Source organism: Ambystoma mexicanum, chromosome 7q (assembly GCF_040938575.1).
Source record: "Ambystoma mexicanum isolate Mex_15411 chromosome 7q, UKY_AmexF1_1, whole genome shotgun sequence".
Classification (NCBI taxonomy): domain Eukaryota; kingdom Metazoa; phylum Chordata; class Amphibia; order Caudata; family Ambystomatidae; genus Ambystoma; species Ambystoma mexicanum.
In genome coordinates this window covers 647,431,108-647,450,672 of record NC_090941.1, presented here as the reverse complement: position 1 = coordinate 647,450,672, position 19,565 = coordinate 647,431,108, and the positions used below count along the sequence as shown (strand labels likewise).

At 45.1% G+C, this 19,565-nt stretch overlaps 1 protein-coding gene across 4 annotated transcripts in view; it reads left to right on the top strand.

The window, feature by feature from the left end:
* USPL1 (ubiquitin specific peptidase like 1) overlaps positions 1-19,565 on the top strand; it is a 462,937-nt gene that overhangs the window by 26,738 nt on the left and 416,634 nt on the right. For 2 of the 4 annotated variants that reach the window (XM_069639224.1, XM_069639222.1), the window contains exon 2: positions 17,748-17,916. The exons of the other annotated variants lie outside the window; for them this stretch is intronic. In XM_069639224.1, coding sequence (XP_069495325.1) covers positions 17,779-17,916 — 138 coding nt within the window. In that variant the 5' untranslated portion in view covers positions 17,748-17,778. The remainder of the gene's footprint in view (positions 1-17,747; positions 17,917-19,565) is intronic. 4 annotated transcript variants of the gene reach the window in all.

Below are 19,565 nucleotides of genomic sequence, written 5' to 3'. Positions count from 1 at the left end.
TTGTCTTGTCTTGGTGTGTACAATTGCACCAGGATGCCTATGTATAGTGTCTGCCGCTAGGCACAGGGCTTGCATTTCAGGGTACAGCGGGGGTTGGGTCTGAACTTGCCATTTGCTGTTCTTATATCTACACTGTTCTGCTGCATTTGAGTTTTTATTTTTCTGTAAATGCTAAAATTCACAAGGCGGAGGTCTCCATCAATAAACACACTATTAAGTGGGTTTAACAATCATTTATTGCAATCAAGACAAAAGCTTCCGCGGAAGGGCCGACACATAACACATCATAGAGATGCTGCCAGTGTGTGCTCCTGAACATCTCAAAGAGCATGTCTTTTATAGGAACACAGATACATTAAATCTTATGCCTGGCTTCAAGCCCAACCCCTTTCCATACATACATTTTCCTGCCAAAGCACTTTTGGCTGCTTTTTAGACATTGCGGTGAGATTTACAAAGGCCGGACATTGTAAGTGATCATTATTCATGTATCTTATCTAAGCAAGTCAAAAACATCCTTCAGGATGCACGTTCAACCTTTAACATACGTGATTGCAAAAACAAACCAATTCATCATATTTGACACAGTGGGGAATTCGCAAGCTACACATATCCTGCCGCGGCAGTGATAGCAATTTCCATATATGGCTGTTTAAATATTGGCAGAGCATATCTTTTACAGAGTGCCGCACAAGCGCTTGATAAGGTTTCCCTTTCACACACATTCTCAGGAAATAGTAAGTCCAAATATAGATAGGTTTATGCTTATGTTTCGAAAAGAGTGCAAATGCTAACAGTCATTATTCATAGATATACCCAAGGGTCAGTGAACACATGCTGACTTGCAAGGCCACTTCCCGTGCGAGCGATGCATGAGACTTAACAGATGCTGGCTATGTGTGTTTTTTAGAAAGGCAGGCTGAGAGTATAATTTTCTGATTCTGTGAGTGCTGTAGGCCCCAAGGCGAAACCTTGAGCCTTTAGGCCTTGTACACAGACATGAAGGCAGTTGCTTTAACAGGGAAATGATGCTATAAGCAATGGGGTAGTCTTGCTGAAGCAAACCATTATGGCAATTTCCAGGGGAAAAGGGTTTTCATATTAACAAAACGACCCTTTTGCGTCAGCAAGACTATCTCAACAATCTAGTATGCATTTAGGTTTATAACTGGTCTTCGTTGTGGCTGTTTGTTCACCACTGGGCATAGCGCGACTGCTGTGCTCTGTTCATTTAATTGTCCTGTATACATTATGCATCGTAGTTCAAGTGTTCCCCTCTCTTTATTTTCATTGTCAGTCATATCAATCTTTTGTAATCCTTCTATTGCCTCTTCCAGTCTTATTATTTCATTAGTGATCATGGCATTAGTAGGTTTTGGTACCAGCGCCCCCATCATTTTCCTGCAACAATCTCCTATGACAGATACACATAAGGGAAAGCACTGAATGCAACAGCAGCAAGCAGCTATTAATCCACCTATGACAAGAAGGGGGGTGAGGAGCTTCCATCCCCAGCTCCGTAATAGATCCCAGAACCACGATGTCCCATCCCCAGGCCCGAATTCAGAATGTATTTGAGCTGCCATTTTATGCATTTCATCGATCCCTTTAAAGATATCGGTGCTATAATCAGGTATGAATGTGCAACAGGAAGTGCCAATTATTTTACAAGCCCCGCCCACCTCCGCCAGCATTGTATCTAACACCAGGCGATTTTGCAATGCCACCATCCGAACTGCCTGTACTTCTTTAGTGAGGTTAGTCAGTATGTCACCGGTCACATTTAGTTCTTTTTCCACTAATCTAGCCAAGTGCCTAATGCTCCTGGAGTTCATAATTATCCCCATGGGCATCACCATACCCTTTAGGAAATCAAAGAATTCGTCCCAGGTGGTGTCTTCTTTATCAAAAACACCTCTTTTTTTCCGCCCGTAATTCCCTATACTCAGTTTCGCTCTTCTAGTCCCGTGTTTTGAGCTCACTTCCTCCAAAGATTTATAATGTAAGCCTAACATTATATAACCAACAGTACATCTGCCTTTCCAATAACGGGGCAACCAAAAATAAGCATTTTCTCCGCAAATGTACATTGCCCCGTCTGGTGCCATTAAGGGGAAGGTAAAAATATTCACATCTATCGTTACTTTGCAGTTGTGAAGACCCATAAACATGCCTTTACGTTCGACACTTACTGGTGGCTCAAATCCACCGCGTACTGGGTCAGGAAACATACTTTCGTTATAAGTTTTATTCCGCTGATAGCAAAGGGGGGCCTTCTGAACTATATTATGCACAGGGATAGGTTGGGGCATTGTTTCGTGTGGTTTCTTATTCTGACGATGGCGTGGACGTGGATCGAGTGTATGGATAGTACTGGTATAGGCCCGTTCTGGGCACGAGGTAGATTGCTCTAGAAACCGGGTTGTACTCGGCTCTAACGATATTGGATCCTGATGTTCCTTAATAACGTATCTAGTTCCTTGCTCGAAAAAGTTGCGCGAGGCACTCAAGATAACTTCTCGCATGGGCACACATGTGTCATTCGTAGCAGGGGCTGCATACCACTCGGGCCCACTTTCATGGCTGTGGGGGACATACGTACATATGTAACAGTTGGTTTTATTCAGTATCTGGTTTGTTTCATTCATCCATGTGAGGATGCTATTTCTGGGATGCTTCTTCCGATACTCTTGATCTATATGGGCAATGGTCACTAATTCTGGTGTTGAGGGCGATGGTGTAGGAGGCAACAAATTACGGGCAGCATAAATGTCATGGTGCTCAAGGTACCACAGAAATATCGCAAAGCCTACTGTTATAAAAATGCAGATGATGGATAAAATGAGTTTTTCCTTTGGGGTACATGCATACCTATTCACCCGAGGACGCCTCTGTGCAGCATCCTCGTTATTCATCGTAACAACCTGTTTTGTTCCCTCGCACAGGGCTAATCCCAATAGCTGAGTTCCGGAACTTGGCCGTTAAATGTCGCACGTTATATACATTATATATTTACACAGAAATGTTCAAGAGGGTCCCTAACAATTACCCTAACGGTGCCGTCCGTTTATGCGCTAAGTCGCAAGGGTTGCACAGTATAACCCGTTCTGCTGTCACCGCTTCTGGCACCTTCCTTGACACGTCTCGTTGAGGCTACTTCCTACCCTTGAGGGGAAGCTGAGGCCGTTTCATCTGTGTGTCGGTGAGGCTATTTCCTTACCCAGGAGGGGCTGCTGAGGCCACTTCGTCTGTACGTTCAATTGTCCTTGCTTGTTCCGACCCTTTACCAAGTCCTTTTTCTCAGCCAGGTGTCAGAGTTCAAACATAGGCAATCAATGCTGTTTCCTAGGACGTAAGTTGTACCTTGGAGTATCCTCCGTAGGTTCGGCTGCAAAGTGACCCGTGTCCTTGGTCGGGGGGTGGTCTATCTGAGGTGGTGCCCTTTTAAGATGGTTGGCATGGATCCACGTCTTGTGGCCAGCAACCTTCACAGCGGTCTGAGTTGCCAATAGGACCAAGTACGGCCCTTTCCAGCGGGCCTGCAAGCAGTTGGTCCGGTCAAAGCTTTTCACCAAAACGTAATCCCCTGGTTTGATGGCGTGGCCTTCTCCTTTTAAGGCCGATGGAGCTGCTTCTTTCACCTGTTGATGGATAATAGACAGTTTATGCGTGAGTTCAGCACAATAATCTCTCAACAGTGGCTGCTCAATATTTCCAATAACCTTTGGTTTTGGGATGGACCATACGCTTGGAGGGCGGCCCATCACAATCTCAAAAGGGGACAATTTGTGTGTTCCCTTCGGAGTAGTCCGCATGCTCAACAATGCTAAAGGAAGGGCATCTGGCCACTTCAGGTTTGTGGAGGCACAGATTTTTGCCAGCTTGTTTTTGACTACGGCATTCGATCGTTCTATAATCCCTGCACTTTTGGGATGGTAAACGGAATGGAATCTCTGATCGATACCTAGGGCAGTGCAGACATACTTCACAACTTGACCAGTAAAATGTACGCCATTGTCAGAGTACAAAAGACTGGGCACCGTGTACTGGGGCACCCAATATTTCAGGATACATTTGGCTGTGGAAATGGCAGTGTTGTCTCTCAGGGGGTAAGCATCTGTCCAACCGGAGAACCCACACCTCATCACAAGACAATATTTTAATTTGGCAACTGGTTCCATCTGTATAAAGTCCATATACACAACCTCGAAGGGCTGTGTTGGAAGTCTGCTATGACCTGCTGGTACCTTTACTGATTTGCCCACATTGTGCTGGAGGCAAATGGCACATTGTGCTGCCCACCTCCTGCAATAGGATCCAATTTTCCGGTTCTTCCATACCTTGCTCACGATATCCTCCATTGCACTTGCATTGACGTGGGCATTTCCATGGGCCATGTCTACTACCATAGGCAAATAACTATCGGGGAGCAACCACCTCATTTTAATTCTGTCCAACCACACCCCCTTAGAGGTTTGTTCGTTGTTACTGTCCTTAATCCATGTCTTGATTTCACAATCTGCTGCTTCTTTTTGAATATTCTTAACCACCTCCTCAGGGTCATTTTCTAGTCCACCACCATCCCTCTTCCCTTCCACATCCCTTTGCAACATGTTACACTCTGGAAGAGGCAGTTGACAGTGTTCCGCGGCATATTTAGCCACCTGGTCTGCTAAATCGTTTCCCTGCCCCACAAAATCTACCACCTTCTTATGGGCGGAGCACTTTACTATAGCCACCTGTGCGGGTTCAGCCAATGCTGCTAATAACTTATTTATCAAATTGCCATGTTTTATTTTTGTTCCATGCGAGGTGAGAAACCCTCGCTCTTTCCACAGCAGGCCAAAATTAAAGGCCACACCATGTGCATATGCTGAATCCGTATAGATGGTTACAGCTAAATCTTTGCTTAGTTCTAGAGCTTTTGTCAATGCCCTTAATTCTGCAGCTTGCGCTGATAACTCGGGTATGCGTTCCATATGGACAATCTCTCTTTCAGTTGTTACTGCGTACCCAGCTACTGTCTCGCCATTTTCCAGTTTGTAACAGGAGCCATCACAAAATAAAATCCCATCCCCTCCTTCTAGGGGAAGGTCGCTCAGATCGACCCTACCTCGGGTCTGTTCGTCAGTGCGTATAAGGCAATCATGCATGTCTTGATCTCCCTCCCCACTTGGCAGGGGCAGAAGGGAAGCTGGGTTCAAAGTATTGCATCTCATAATAGTCACATTTGGTGCAAACAATGTCAACTCATATTGTGTTAACCGGGCTGCCGTGAGATGCTGAGTCTGAGTTCTATTGAGCAATACATCTACTGCATGGGGAACTCTTACAATGATAGTGGTTCCCAACACTAAACCTGCACTTTGCTTAAGTGCTAACGCTGCGGCAGCAACTGAGCGCATGCATGGGGGAAGCGCTGCGGCCACACTATCCAAAGTGCCAGAGAAATAAGCACAAGGCCTTTGCCTTCCACTTTGTTCCTGTGTCAATACAGATAGAGCACAACCTTGCTGTTCATGTACAAAAAGAGTAAAAGGCTTGCCGTAATTGGGTGTCCCGAGCCCTGGGGCACTGCACAAGGCACTTTTCAGAGCGTCGCAGGCCTCTCTCATTTCTTGTGTGCAAGTAAAGGGTACCTGATCCTTTTCTGTTTTCAAACATTGTAACAGGGGCTTAGCTATCAGGGAGAATTCTGGGACCCAATGACGGCAATATGAGGTAATACCCAACAATCGTCTCAATTCTTTAAAGGTACTGGGATAGGCCATTTCCTGTATTAACCGTACCCTTTCAGGTGACAATGATCGACCCTCTGCAGTGAGGACATATCCCAAATAATCAACCTTAGGCATTACATACTGCATTTTCTTAAGAGACACTTTGTGACCATGGTATGCCAAATGCTGCAACACAATCAAAGTACCTTCCTTGCAACACAATTCGGTATCTCCACAAATGAGGATGTCATCCACATATTGGATGAGCATTACGCCAGGGGGTAACAGAATTTCATCCAATTGTTGTTTTAGCGCTTGGCTAAAGATAGCCGGGCTTTCTGTGTAACCTTGGGGTGCTCGACAAAATCTGTACTGTCGTTGTGCTAACACAAAGGAGAATAGGTATCTGGATTCTTCAGCTATGGGTATGGAGAAAAATGCATTCTTTAAATCCACAACACTAAAGTAAGTGGCCGTGGGAGGGACCATGGTGAGAATACTCGTTACACTGGGGACAACGGGATACCTGGGCTCTACTACCTTGTTTATTCTTCGAAGGTCAATAATAAAACGATACGGAGTCACTTCATCTCCTTTCTTATGCACGGGAAGCAACGGAGAGTTGCATGGGCTATCATCACACTCCTCGACAACCCCAAGTTGTATTAGGTCATGCACAATCTTAATCAATGCTGCCTCGCCTTCTGGAGATATTCTGTATTGAGGGGTCCGGGGTAGAGGGACTCCATGTTTTACCTTGATCACAACAGGGGGAATGTTCAAAACACCTACATCATTACTACCAGCAGCCCAAAGTTCGGCGGGTAGTTCCTGTAACTCTGGTGGCAATGGTTCAACCAAATAACAACCACCAATTTTGGATTTACTTATGGTCATACGGACGCCTGTTGGGGAACAATAGATAGTCGCATTTAAAGCTTTCAAAAGATCCAACCCAAGGAGATTCTCGGGGCACCTGTTAGTAAGTAACCATTTGTTAGTCAATTTCACTCCGCATATAGATGTCTCAATTCTCTGGGACACTGGAGTACATATGGGTTCCCCACCGAACCCTACCGAAACCTTATTTTCACCCGATAGTGGAACTGAGGGGACGGCCTTGGCATCGACCGAGCTGTTACCTGCCCCGGTGTCGACCAAGCATTTAACGGTGGGGTGCTGTCCTATCTGTAAGTTAACATATGGTCCCTTTTGGTCTATAGGAACAGACACCGTCTCCTCGCATTCACTAGGGGCGTTTCAACTCATTGCTGCTGTGTTATCAAAAAACATCATTCCACTCAGTTCGTCCTCCACAAACCCATTGCCATCCACTCTAACCATTTGTCGCTGCGCTGCACCGTTTGAGAATACATTATTTTCGGGGTTTACAAACCTTCCTTGGCCTTGAGGTGGTCCCGCGGGGGGTCCACCTCGGCCCCTTCCTCTCCCACCCGCCGGTTGACCATTCCGTGCCATTAATATGGGACACTCATTTTTCCAATGTCCCGTCTGCTTGCAAAATGAGCATTGGTCTATTCGCGGGGGTGTCCATTGCGCAGTGTTACCAGCGGGGTTCCTTACCTGGGGTTTCTGGCCCTTTGGTTTATTGTAAGGTGGTTGCACCAATTGTTGCATTAGCACCTTATTCTTTAAGTTCCTGTCTGCCTGTTTCTTCCCTTCCAATTCTTCCTCCTCCTGCCGCTCGTAATATTTAGCCATTTCTAGGATCTGGGACGGGGTGCTTGCCTGCCAGGTACTTTCGCCTAATTTAAGTGGTTTCTTAATTCCTTTACGCAAACCTTTTACGAAGCCCATGGCGAAATATCTCTGGCCCGTTGGGTCGCTAACAGACTGACCACTGTGTGCCTTAAATGCACTTTCAAATTTCAAGAAATAGTCCCCAACCGTGTCTGTGGAACTTTGTATAACAGCATCCATCTTTTCAACATTCACATCCACTTCTGGCAACACGTCATTCAATGCTCTTAGTATCCTTGTCCCTAGCGTTTTTAGGTCCTCTGGGATGGGGTCAGTTGGATTCCGGTTTGTATCGTGTTTTTCTAACGCTGTCCAATCGATGACATGTCCAGGGGGGTTTCGAGATCTAAAAGGTTCCCATACATCAGCCGGAGTCACGGCAGACATCACATGATCGATGTCCTGGAGAGTCAGGGTACACATTTTAAATAATGCTCTTAATTCTTTGTAGAATCCTGCAGCATCAGTTCTGGGGTCTGGGGTGCTTCTTTTTATACTAAACAATTCTGCCCTAGTGAGGGGTACATAAACATATGTTTTTGTAACAACAGGATCTTTACTTGGGTCCGCATTTGCTGTAACAATGGGCGCACATTCTCTTAGGGGCCCAGCAAAGGGATCTGGTGGCAGGAGAACTTCCAGAAATTCTGACAATAACCTTAAAGTTCTAAGAGGGTCTGCTAATTCCCAATTTAAATCATATGTCTTTAGTTCACTTGCACATCTCCTTGCTTCTGCACAAACTTTCCCATTCCCCTCTCTTCCACATTCCGTTCCCACCCTTTTTATGAGTCCTTCCAAACACGCGAGTTGAATTGCATGTTCGTGTGTTTCTATCTTATCTATCCAGGCTTCCCCTTTTCCTTTCTCTTTTTCGTTCATTATGCCGTTTATTAATGCCTCGGCTCTATGAGCGGCTTCTCGTTTGGCTTGCTCCCTTCTTTTTTTCTCTAACTCCTCTCCCCTTTTTTCATCATAATGGTCTCTTTTTGTTCCTTCTACTTGTTCCATTATTAAGTCGTACTTTTCCCACATACTCTCTCGATCCCGTTCAGTAGCAAGGGCTTTGTAATTATCCCATAGGCCTTTTGGCCAGGGTATTTTTGCCTCGTTCTTTGTCCATCCATCAAATATGTTAGAATGAATCTTCATTATTTGGCGAAAATCCTTTTTTTGAAATGTATTTAATTTCTTGCAAACTTCTTTCCCAGGATTATTAAATAATTCTAGGGCCATTGCTTCGAGTCGGGCGAATTGTTCAGGAGTGTAATCAGGATATCTATCAAGGTTCCTACCTTCCTTTTCTTCAATGGTGTTTGGGTCCATAGTGCCAAGGGGAGTGTGCGGATCTGGTTGGTACGGAGGAGGTTTGGTTGTATCTGGGGTGGGTGCGATTGGGAAGGGGGCTGTGGGTGTTAGGGGCGGGTTCTTGGAGGGGGATAGGGTAGGTATCGTGAGTCGAAGAAGACTCTCTGTCAATCTGTCTATATCCTGTTCAATTGCGGGGTCAGGTTTATGAAGAGTTTTATTTGTTCCCGAGTCTATTGTTGGGAGTAGAGGATACATTCCTTTACCATACTCTATTAATCCCTTTCGATCTTCTACTTCCATTTGTTGTGCAAATTCCTTGTTATCTAAATCGCAGGCCTTTTCCTGCAACGTTCGTCTCTGTTTCTTTCTATCTTTCTTTTCTAAAGACATTTTCTGTTTTATCGCCTCAGTTCGCCACTGACGGATGGCGTCATGTTGAGCTGGGCGGACCTTTTTCTGTAGTAATACTAATTCCAAATGTTCGATCGTTTTAATATCAAAAGTTCCCGCTTTAGGAGGCCATCTAAACTGGACTGACTTTTTTGTGTATCCCTCCCAATTTTTACAAAACTGCACAGCTCCCAACCCATAGTTAGTTAGCATAGTATAACACGGGGTGCCTTCAGCAGGCGCATGCATAGGTCCCTCATTCTTATCACGGTCACATAAGTTTCCCATTATTAATAATATCCTTTACCAAAGATCAAATAATACGTACCATATAACTGATACCAATTGTGGCTTACCATCCACCAATACAATTCTCTGCAGATACAATTCACTCACCGCACCAGGGAGACCTCCCCTCTGTCTGGTTCGTCTGGGCCTTGGCAGAGCAGTCGCCTCTCCTTCTTCCCGATCTCTTGTCTCAAGATGAGGACCGCGCTGTTTTGCATCAATCGTGCTATGAAATATGGGCCCAGTTAGTCGTCGCCGGAGACAGGAGCTCGATGGAAGGCACGCATCAAAGCGATGGACTGCGTCTGCAAGAAGCCGCCAGCACAGGGACACCAAATTGTAAATGCTAAAATTCACAAGGCGGAGGTCTCCATCAATAAACACACTATTAAGTGGGTTTAACAATCATTTATTGCAATCAAGACAAAAGCTTCCGCGGAAGGGCCGACACATAACACATCATAGAGATGCTGCCAGTGTGTGCTCCTGAACATCTCAAAGAGCATGTCTTTTATAGGAACACAGATACATTAAATCTTATGCCTGGCTTCAAGCCCAACCCCTTTCCATACATACATTTTCCTGCCAAAGCACTTTTGGCTGCTTTTTAGACATTGCGGTGAGATTTACAAAGGCCGGACATTGTAAGTGATCATTATTCATGTATCTTATCTAAGCAAGTCAAAAACATCCTTCAGGATGCACGTTCAACCTTTAACATACGTGATTGCAAAAACAAACCAATTCATCATATTTGACACAGTGGGGAATTCGCAAGCTACACATATCCTGCCGCTGCAGTGATAGCAATTTCCATATATGGCTGTTTAAATATTGGCAGAGCATATCTTTTACAGAGTGCCGCACAAGCGCTTGATAAGGTTTCCCTTTCACACACATTCTCAGGAAATAGTAAGTCCAAATATAGATAGGTTTATGCTTATGTTTCGAAAAGAGTGCAAATGCTAACAGTCATTATTCATAGATATACCCAAGGGTCAGTGAACACATGCTGACTTGCAAGGCCACTTCCCGTGCGAGCGATGCATGAGACTTAACAGATGCTGGCTATGTGTGTTTTTTAGAAAGGCAGGCTGAGAGTATAATTTTCTGATTCTGTGAGTGCTGTAGGCCCCAAGGCGAAACCTTGAGCCTTTAGGCCTTGTACACAGACATGAAGGCAGTTGCTTTAACAGGGAAATGATGCTATAAGCAATGGGGTAGTCTTGCTGAAGCAAACCATTATGGCAATTTCCAGGGGAAAAGGGTTTTCATATTAACATTTCCTCTCGTAGAAATTGTGACCTTTTCCATATGCCAGTTTGTTGTATTCTTTTGTGGTGACAATTGGGAATAATTGTACCTCCCTAATTGCCTTTACCCACCCGCTCCTATGCCTAACAGCTCTGCTGTGTTTACCATAAGTAGTTTCCTGTTGTGTGACACACTCATGCATCACCCTAATGGTTCTACCTTTTTAGTATGCTCGATTAGAGCCATCACCAGAGGTTTGTGCAAAAATCTCCTTAACGCCTTAGCTATGGAGCCGTGGGCTAGTTCAACTCCCAGTCCTTCACGGGGACAGAGATCCTTTTGTGTTCAGAGTTTAATGCTTGGCTCCAACGAGGATGTCTCCCACTTTATCTCTGGCTCCTACCTTGTCACACTTGTCCTATGTGGATCCCTGACTGACATTGATCCCCAGGCATCCTGTCTCTGTGGATTCCTGGTCCAGGTTTGTGCCTTTCCAACTGCTCTTGCCTTTGTAGCCTTGTGGATTTAAATCCGGCAGGTGGTGATTCCTTTTCTGCTATGTTTCAAATGCTTATGCACTCTGTTCCTATGAAGGGATACTTTTGTAGATCTGTTTATGGACAGTCTTCCTCAACGACGGGAGCATGGAAAAGGACCTATGCCAGGGAGACACTGGCTGCATGTGTCCAAAGAAATAAACCTGTAGCCCAACACCTCTCCCCCAGTGTACCCTCAGTTGACCCAAAGCCTCAGGTTCTGGAGTTGAATGATGCCTAAGCTGATTTCTCTCCACCACCTATCTTCATATGAGGGGTGGGATCCAATGCACGAACCTTCTCTGGTTGTGCATTCCACAACTGACGATCGATTGCCATAGGATTCCTCCAAATTCCAATTATGGACACCCTCCTCTGTGGCAGGTGTAGAGGAGCAAAGCTCCGGCCAGGGTATCTGAAAGGTTGAATATAGACCTCCAAAAGGACGTGTGTGAGGTGAGGAACAGGACCATAGACTTTGTTACTGGCTCCTTACGCTAGAAGATGACTAGATTAAAGTGCTATATAAAAAAACAATGTATTCTTTGCTACTTGCTCACAATCATTCTCTTAATCTCTGGCTGCAGCTATCATATAATCCAGACCGGTGGAGGCATCGTAACATCACAAGTTCTTCACATAGAGTACAAAGCTATAGAAGAGCTGGGCACAAAGGCTTTTGCCTGTTCAGCCCTGCAACTTAGATTAGATACGCAAACGCTGAGGTACTTATGCTGTCAGCTAATCAAAATCAGTGGACAAATTAAAGGCTCTCAAGTGAAGGAAGATGTTTTAGAGGCTGCAACTCTCCGTTTGGATCTATCCGCTAGAAGAATATCCAACAAGGGCTCATTTGTGCAGACCGGCACTGTAACTGACGTGTCTACACCCATCTTTCGATGGATTGAACCGGTGAACCGGTTTCATAGTTCCTAAGTTGCTAAATAAGAAAGCAAGTGTTTTTGACACCAGAATCACTGTGTTAACAAAGAGCATCACCTCTAAGCTCGCAGAGAGTTCCAGGCCTGAGTCCTGCTCTTGCTCATTCTCAGGCTTCATGGGTTTTGAACACCAAAACGCTAGACAAACTGACAGATTTCCACCACCATTTTCTAAACAACTACAAAGGGCTACCAGAAGTGTGTGTGTGTATGTGTGCGCTCGCGTTTGTTTTTCTTTTTGTCCCTCCCATTCCTGGCCTAGAACTGGAACCACCACTTCAGACAATCCTTCAATGGGAGGGATAGTTGTGTACTTTGGGGGAGTGAAGGGGTGGGGGGCTGGGGACAACTACTGTCTGTCTATTGCTAGACAGTACTTGATCAACTTAAATCCAGGGATGCCCTTTTGGAGTCCCTATGCCATCTCCAGATCTTCGGTCTCTGGTATAAGCAGGACTGCTAGCAATTACCCTTGCCCTGAAAGCGTTACTTCCTGGCAGCCCTGTGCATATTCTGACCGACAGTTCTGCAATGTTTGTATAAAACAAATGGTGTGGCATGAAATCCAAACCTCTAACACTCGTGACTGTGGAGATGTGGGACTTGGTATGCCATTGAAGCACTTTTTTCACGCAGTACATTTAGTGCTGGGAGCGGAGACCAATGTGTACTCCCCTGGTGGTAGCTGATCACGAGTCGGAGCTGTATCAGGTTGTCGCCCAAATTCTGCCTCTAGGAACAACCCACAGGTGGCCTTGTTTGATGCTTTCAGAACAAAATACCCTTTTAATACATTAAGGGAGACCCTAGTGTTGCACTCGGATGCTCTGGAAATCCCATGGGTCAGGATGGATACTCCTTTTCCCCATATCCAGTAAAAATATAGTCTGTGGGGAAAAAATCATGGTGAAAATACCTCTGCAATGAACGCTGCCAAGCAAAGTGTCAAAAATGCAGCTGAAAAGTAGCACAAATGTAGTGCTGCTAGGGTAATTGTTATGGATAAGGAGCTTAGAAAATCATAGGACTACTATTTCTTTAGACAATGTGCTTTCCTTTATATCGCATGGTTTCCTCAGGCATCCATATTTAATCCTGGGGGCCCTTTGGTGCTGAGAGTTTCTGATCCAGTCCTGTAGGGTGGAATTTGACCCCTCATCCTCCCACCCTTGTGGTATGGAGGAAATGGTCCTCTGGACTAGGAGTAGAGAGGTTACTAAGGTGAGTACCTTGTTCTAGCGCTCTGCTTACAAGTGCTGAACATTGAGCTATTTTCTGAACTATACTTGCACTGAAATCTGCATTTCAAAGTCGTGCTACAGCGAACACACAAACTATGGATAACAATGAAGATGGACAATATTACAAGATTAATTAATCAAACAGGAATTAAAAACCCAGCAGTGTAGCCTTGCAGTGTACTACATAGCCATGACTTGGTATGTTTTGTTAAAACCAGTGCACAGAAACTTGGCATCAGGCGGCCAGTTGAGGTTCCTGTAGTGACACTTTCCCCAACACCCCCGCGCCCCCCCCCCCCCCCCCCCCCCCTGGTCCAGCCACCTCCCCCATTGAGTTCATCCTGCGATCTGCAATATGGAGGGAATAAATGGCATTTTATCCCATCCACATAGGAAGAACATGAGCAGAATTATTCTTTTGATGTTTATTGAGCGCGGACCAGCTCTGAGAAGCAACAGAGCACTTTACAGAGATATACAACAGAACAGATATACAGTGGAGGGTAGGATATATATGGGCACAGGGGGGGGGGGTGTGCAGCTGTACCGGGTGGTGGGGAGGAGAGAGGGGCACAGCGTTTAGTGATTTGGGTGGGCAGCGTGATGGCCTAGGTGTTGCGGAGGAGGGGCTTGAAGTAGGTTTTGTTTTCTGAATTGTGGGGGTGAGTGATGCTGACATGGAGGTTTCATATTCTTGGGGTGCAGCCAGAGAAGACTGGTTTTCTGGTCCTTAGCTTCTGGCAGCAGCAGATTTCAAATCTGCATGTGTACTGGCCTCTGGTGGTGAGCTGTCCGCTGTAGGTGCTGTTTGTCTGCAAGGTAGCTGGGTGACTTGAGGGCGACTGCCTCATAGATGATGCAGCAAGACTTGAAGGTCGATGAGGGCCGGGGTGATGTGGTCATATCTGTGTAGACCCTTGAGGCGTGCAACCGTTTAGGACACTTCTCAAGGGGGGCGATAATTGAAGGCCTTCGAGGAGTGCATTGCCCCCATCCATGTGGGATAGTACTCGGGAAGGAGGAATTTGTTTTCTTAGCTACGTGTGTCTTTTTGAAGGTGAGGTGTTTGTATATGCGGAACCAGAGGGACTTGGCACAGGATGCCAGCTCGTGTGTGAATCCCCCAGTTCTTGGTTGATCGACAGGTCTGCATGTCTGGGTTTCGGTGTTGTTGGTGACGAGTAGGATTTCGGCCTTGTAGGGCTTGCACTTAGAATATGCACTGGACATCCAAGACTGGTACAACGAGAGACCGGTTTTGAGCCTATGGATGTCCTTGATGGAGTCGATCTTGAGGTATAGCCGTGTCATCCGCTTATTGGTGGATGTTGTGTATGGCTAGGAGGGCTCCCAGCGGCTCCATGAACAGATTGATCACTGGGGAGAGGATGTCACCCTGCAGGACCCGACAGGTGACGGGCCGCCTTGGCGAGTCCATCTGAACAAACTGCTGGCGGTTGGCAAGGTGGGACTTAAACCAGCGTAGTACCATTTTTTTCTAATGGCATACCAGTCCTTTGAGATCTTGCAATGTAAAGCTCATTACTGCTCACGCGAGCGGTTAGCAACAACTTCGTTTTTTATTTTTTTTTTTATCTGCTTTTGTTGGCCTTCAGTCTATCAAGATTGCTTTGGTGTGCACACTTCTTGTGAGCGGAAAGATGCCTTCTTCCGCAGTTGTATTGTCGGAAGGTTCTGCCAGGTGTCTATAATTGCTGTCACTGCACTTTTCAAATTCTTACGTCTGGTAGGTTTTGCGTCGTCTTAGTTGGTGCTGACTAACTTCCAAGACACACAGCTCCCACAGTCCTCTTTCTGTATGTAGTATTCGAGAGGCTACCTTTCAATATCTTCTTCCAAGGTCCTGCAGTGTCTGCGCCATTTGGCAGTAGAGGAGAGGTGGTGTCATAAGACCTCGTGGATCATGACGTCTTATGCCACCACCTCTCCTCTACTGCCAAATTCTCCCCTGAAGCCACAGCATGGATAACCTCCTTCCTACAAGACAGAACCATGCAAGTTTTCTCGGACCTAGCATCCGCCTCACCAACGATCATACTCTGCGGTGTGCCCCAAGGCTCCTGCCTCTCACCCACCCTCTACAACATCTTCACACGACCCCTTTTCTCATCCTCAACGCCATGGGCATTTCATACACCAACTACGCCTCCTCACCCTCACTGGCAACTATGACACTGACTCCATGACCCTCAACAACTTCTACAACACCATCCAAGCCTGGATGGCAGACAATGGACTATGCCTCAACTCCGACAAGACTGAACTCCTCCTGGTAGGCTCACCCGACACGCTGAAAAATCTAGACTCCCAATTAAGTCATTTCACCATAGACTCCATCAAAATACCTGTCTCAGAGAATCAGTCAAAACCCTTGGAGTTTACTTGGATTCCAACCTATCCATGGACAAACAAGTCAACGCTATAGCCTCTGCAGCTGCATATCATGCCAAACTAATCGACGCAGTGAGGCCCTTTCTCTCCAAAGAGAACTGCACTAACATAGCCAGAGCCATCACTGGATCTAGGCTTGACTATTGTAATGTACTCTTTCTAGGCACCTCCAACAAAAACCTAGAGAGGTTACAAATCATACAGAATAGTGCTCTCCGGGCAGCCCAAGGCATTGCCAAAAGAGAACACATTTCGGAGGCCAGAAAACTAGCACACTGGCTCCCAATAAAAGAAAGGATCATCTTCAAGACTCTGACACTGACCCACAAGTGCATTCACCTTACTGCCCCCCCCCCCCCCGACTACCTCTCCCAAAGGATCCACCCCGTCTCTTCTACGAGGCCAACCAGATCACCATATACTAACATGCTCTCTGTGCCATTAGTAAAAAAAGCCAGAGCAGGCGGATCCAGCTGCCCATATCTCGCACCCACTCACTGGAACGCCCTACCTCCCACAATCCGAGGGGAGGCCTCCCTTAGCGCCTTCCGCAAAACCATGAAAACCATCTTATTCATATAAGATGCCTCGCACCTGTTGAATACATATCATATGTTCCTAATGCATAAACTGTATTGTAATGACTAACTGTACCAACCAAAATATCAGCTACATGCCTTTTGGAATTCATAATGTACCACTGAATGCCTCTATTCCTGTAACTAAGCTCTTGCAAGTAGCAGCGCCTCAATGCCCATGGGCTACATGCGCGCTATATAAATATAAATAAAGAGATGGAAGATATTGTGTGTTCCATTTTACCAATGTTTTATGCTGGTGGGAAAAATGTGCTTCAATTTCCCCTCTTGTACCGTGGACCTCTGCCCTCTCAAACCCTGCCCCCTGTAATCCTCCCATCCTTGGGTCCCCTCGAACTTGAATATCTTTTTGTGCGAATGTGTGGCATTGACCAAAAAAGGGTGTGGGGGGGTTTGGATCAGTCTCCTTAACATATTGTGATTGGCTGTGAAACAGCCTGCAGTCTTGGGTCGAGTTAGACTTTATTTATTGCATTTATTACACGGCCAAACCCTTGGTATCACGGCGCACTTACAGACATCTTTGACATTGAGCTTAGGTACATTCACTTACATATTTACAGATAGCATAGAATATTAAGAATATGAATATATATGGGATGAAACAATACAACAGTAGAAATTATTTAGTGATCAGTTTATAATACTAGCAGAGACGTAGAAATGAAAAAAAAAAACTTCTTTCTGCGCATGTCAAATTACTTTTACGACTTGGTTGAATTTTGGCCAGCACTTGCCACATTTCTATTTTGGGGAATGGCATTTGCCTAGACCTAAAGCCTGGCTGAACCATTTGGTTTTGGCGTAACTACACTGGTCAAATAACATTTGGGGTGTATTGTAGTGTGAAAAACAAGCTTCAAAAATGCTTCTTTCAGCCCATGACACATTTTATTTATTTTGGTCAATTACACTTAAAAAAAGATATCCACTATATGTCGTATGAACCTGGAGAGTCTAGGTTTGACATTCTAGACCTGTTCTGTGGGGTGGGGTGGGGGGGCGGTGGGGGTGGCATAATGTACTGGGGCGAATCATGTCAGTAAAACACTACTTTGTGGCAGACTAGTTTGTTTTGAGTAAGTGCATTTGTTGAACCAGTTTGTTCAAATGTACACCTTTCTAAAATTCGAGTGCATCTCAGAAGTGTTGCATTTGTCCTGTAGATAAGAAATGGAGGAGAACCTTGGTGACCACTATTCATAGGGACGGCTCGAATTGCAGTAAAGACAATATGCAATGTTAAGTGTCAGGTTGTTTATGTAACCTTATTTATTCATTTTTATTTCTGCAGGGTTCTTTGAGGGATCCTAAACGGTGTTGGCATGTTAAGTGACATGGGAAAAAGTAGCCAGTGGCTCAGAATGATGGCTTCAGAGACGACAGGAACTGAATTCTCATTGCTTGATCAAGGGACTGGTATAGGTCACTCAACATTCCCCACGGCGGGGTATTTGGGAAAAGTCAGTGAAACTTTTGGCTTTCAACATCTGTGCAAAGCTTGTTCTCTCTCAATACCTATTTTTATTTTTTTTGCCCAGATTTGAATTTGAACTTGTTTAATGTAAATGCAGTTTTCTTTCCTCAGAAATCTTTAAAAAAGGCGAAAGATTTTTCAGAAAGTTCACTGCTGTTAAAAAAAGAAAAATTCATTGTACTTTGTTTAAAAAAAAAAACAAGCTCCAAGAACAAGCTCAAAGCTAACCAACTGCTTTCGCAAACTGTTATGGCTACACTTGCGTCTATTGCTGACCCTCCTTTGTTCTGACCTGCTGACTATATGCAGCAGTGTTCTATGGCTTGTTGAGGGCCAGTGGTAAGCTAGTGAAGCCTTTCCTGGTCAGGTGGTCCTTGGATCCCAGACAAAGTTGACGTCTGCGATAGGAGTGTACAGAATGTGCTTTTGAATTTTAGTTTTGGGCTTCTTCTTGGTTCCAAGCATCCTTGTTCTGCAGGATGTTTCTTTGGCTGACTGGAATTGCTGCTTACAATGGTAATCAATGTGTAATCTGTGATATGTTCAGTTGGCATACAGAAGTGCAACTTGTACTAACAGCATATAAGATAAGGCAGTTAGCAACTTAAAATTCACTTCTGCAATTGTCTTCAGTCCTATTGTCATTCCATGAGTGTCAGACCATCAACCAACCAATTTGCTGCTAAGATTTTGCTTTCTCGTTACCAGAAGTTCTTTCCTTTTTTCTCGCAAAACATCCCATGTGTTTTTTGTATTGGTCCTGCTATTATATTTTCATTTCTCTTGTTTAATCAAATACACTTGCATAGGTTATTTTCTTTTATAAATGCTTCAGGCAGAAAATATATGGACTGAGCACTTTTCTTCACATCCCATTTCTCGATAGATTTTTCATTTCTATGCCAAATCTCCTTCACATCGGAGACATGGATCTTTATGGTCTGTTCTCCGGAGTAAATGGAAACCTTTTTCCCCACTCATCTTTTTCTTTGTCTGCAGGAACCCTAGTTGATTATTTTTGTACTTGTGTTTTGTTCCTCCCTAGCTTATAAGGCATCTGTAATTTTCTTTTGTAGCACACAGCACCTTTTGCGCAGTGCTACTGGGGAGCCCTTTGGGTTAGCCCTTTGGGTTTCCCCTTTGTATTTTCTTTTATTCCCCCAGTGTGTACTATTCCCAAGGGTGGAGGTATACTTTTATCCCTTTAGCATTTTCTATTGTGGGATCAGCACACGCCAGTGCTGAAGGTGTTAACTGGGAAAGCAAGGCCAGGAGGATAGCTCAGGGGCAACAAGTTTGTCTTGAAAGCAAGACAACTCGTAGCCACACGGGTTTGAATCCCGTTCTCGCGTTTGGAAACAGATCTCTAGTATGAAGCGCGTTTATAAAAGAACAAATATAACATAGTGTCCCCCTTTTTAACTGGATTGTGTCCTCCCAAGTATTCCTCATTTTATGATAATATATCTCTCCAGCTTCGCTGCTTCGGAAAAATATTTCGACTGATGGTGCTGTATGCAGAGTCTCCGCGTCGATGTCCCTCGAGGGCCGACGTCATCAGCATAAATGGAGCATGCAGCGGCCATTGGCTTCAATTCCGTTTTTCAGAGCTTATGCTTCGAGTAATTACGGCCA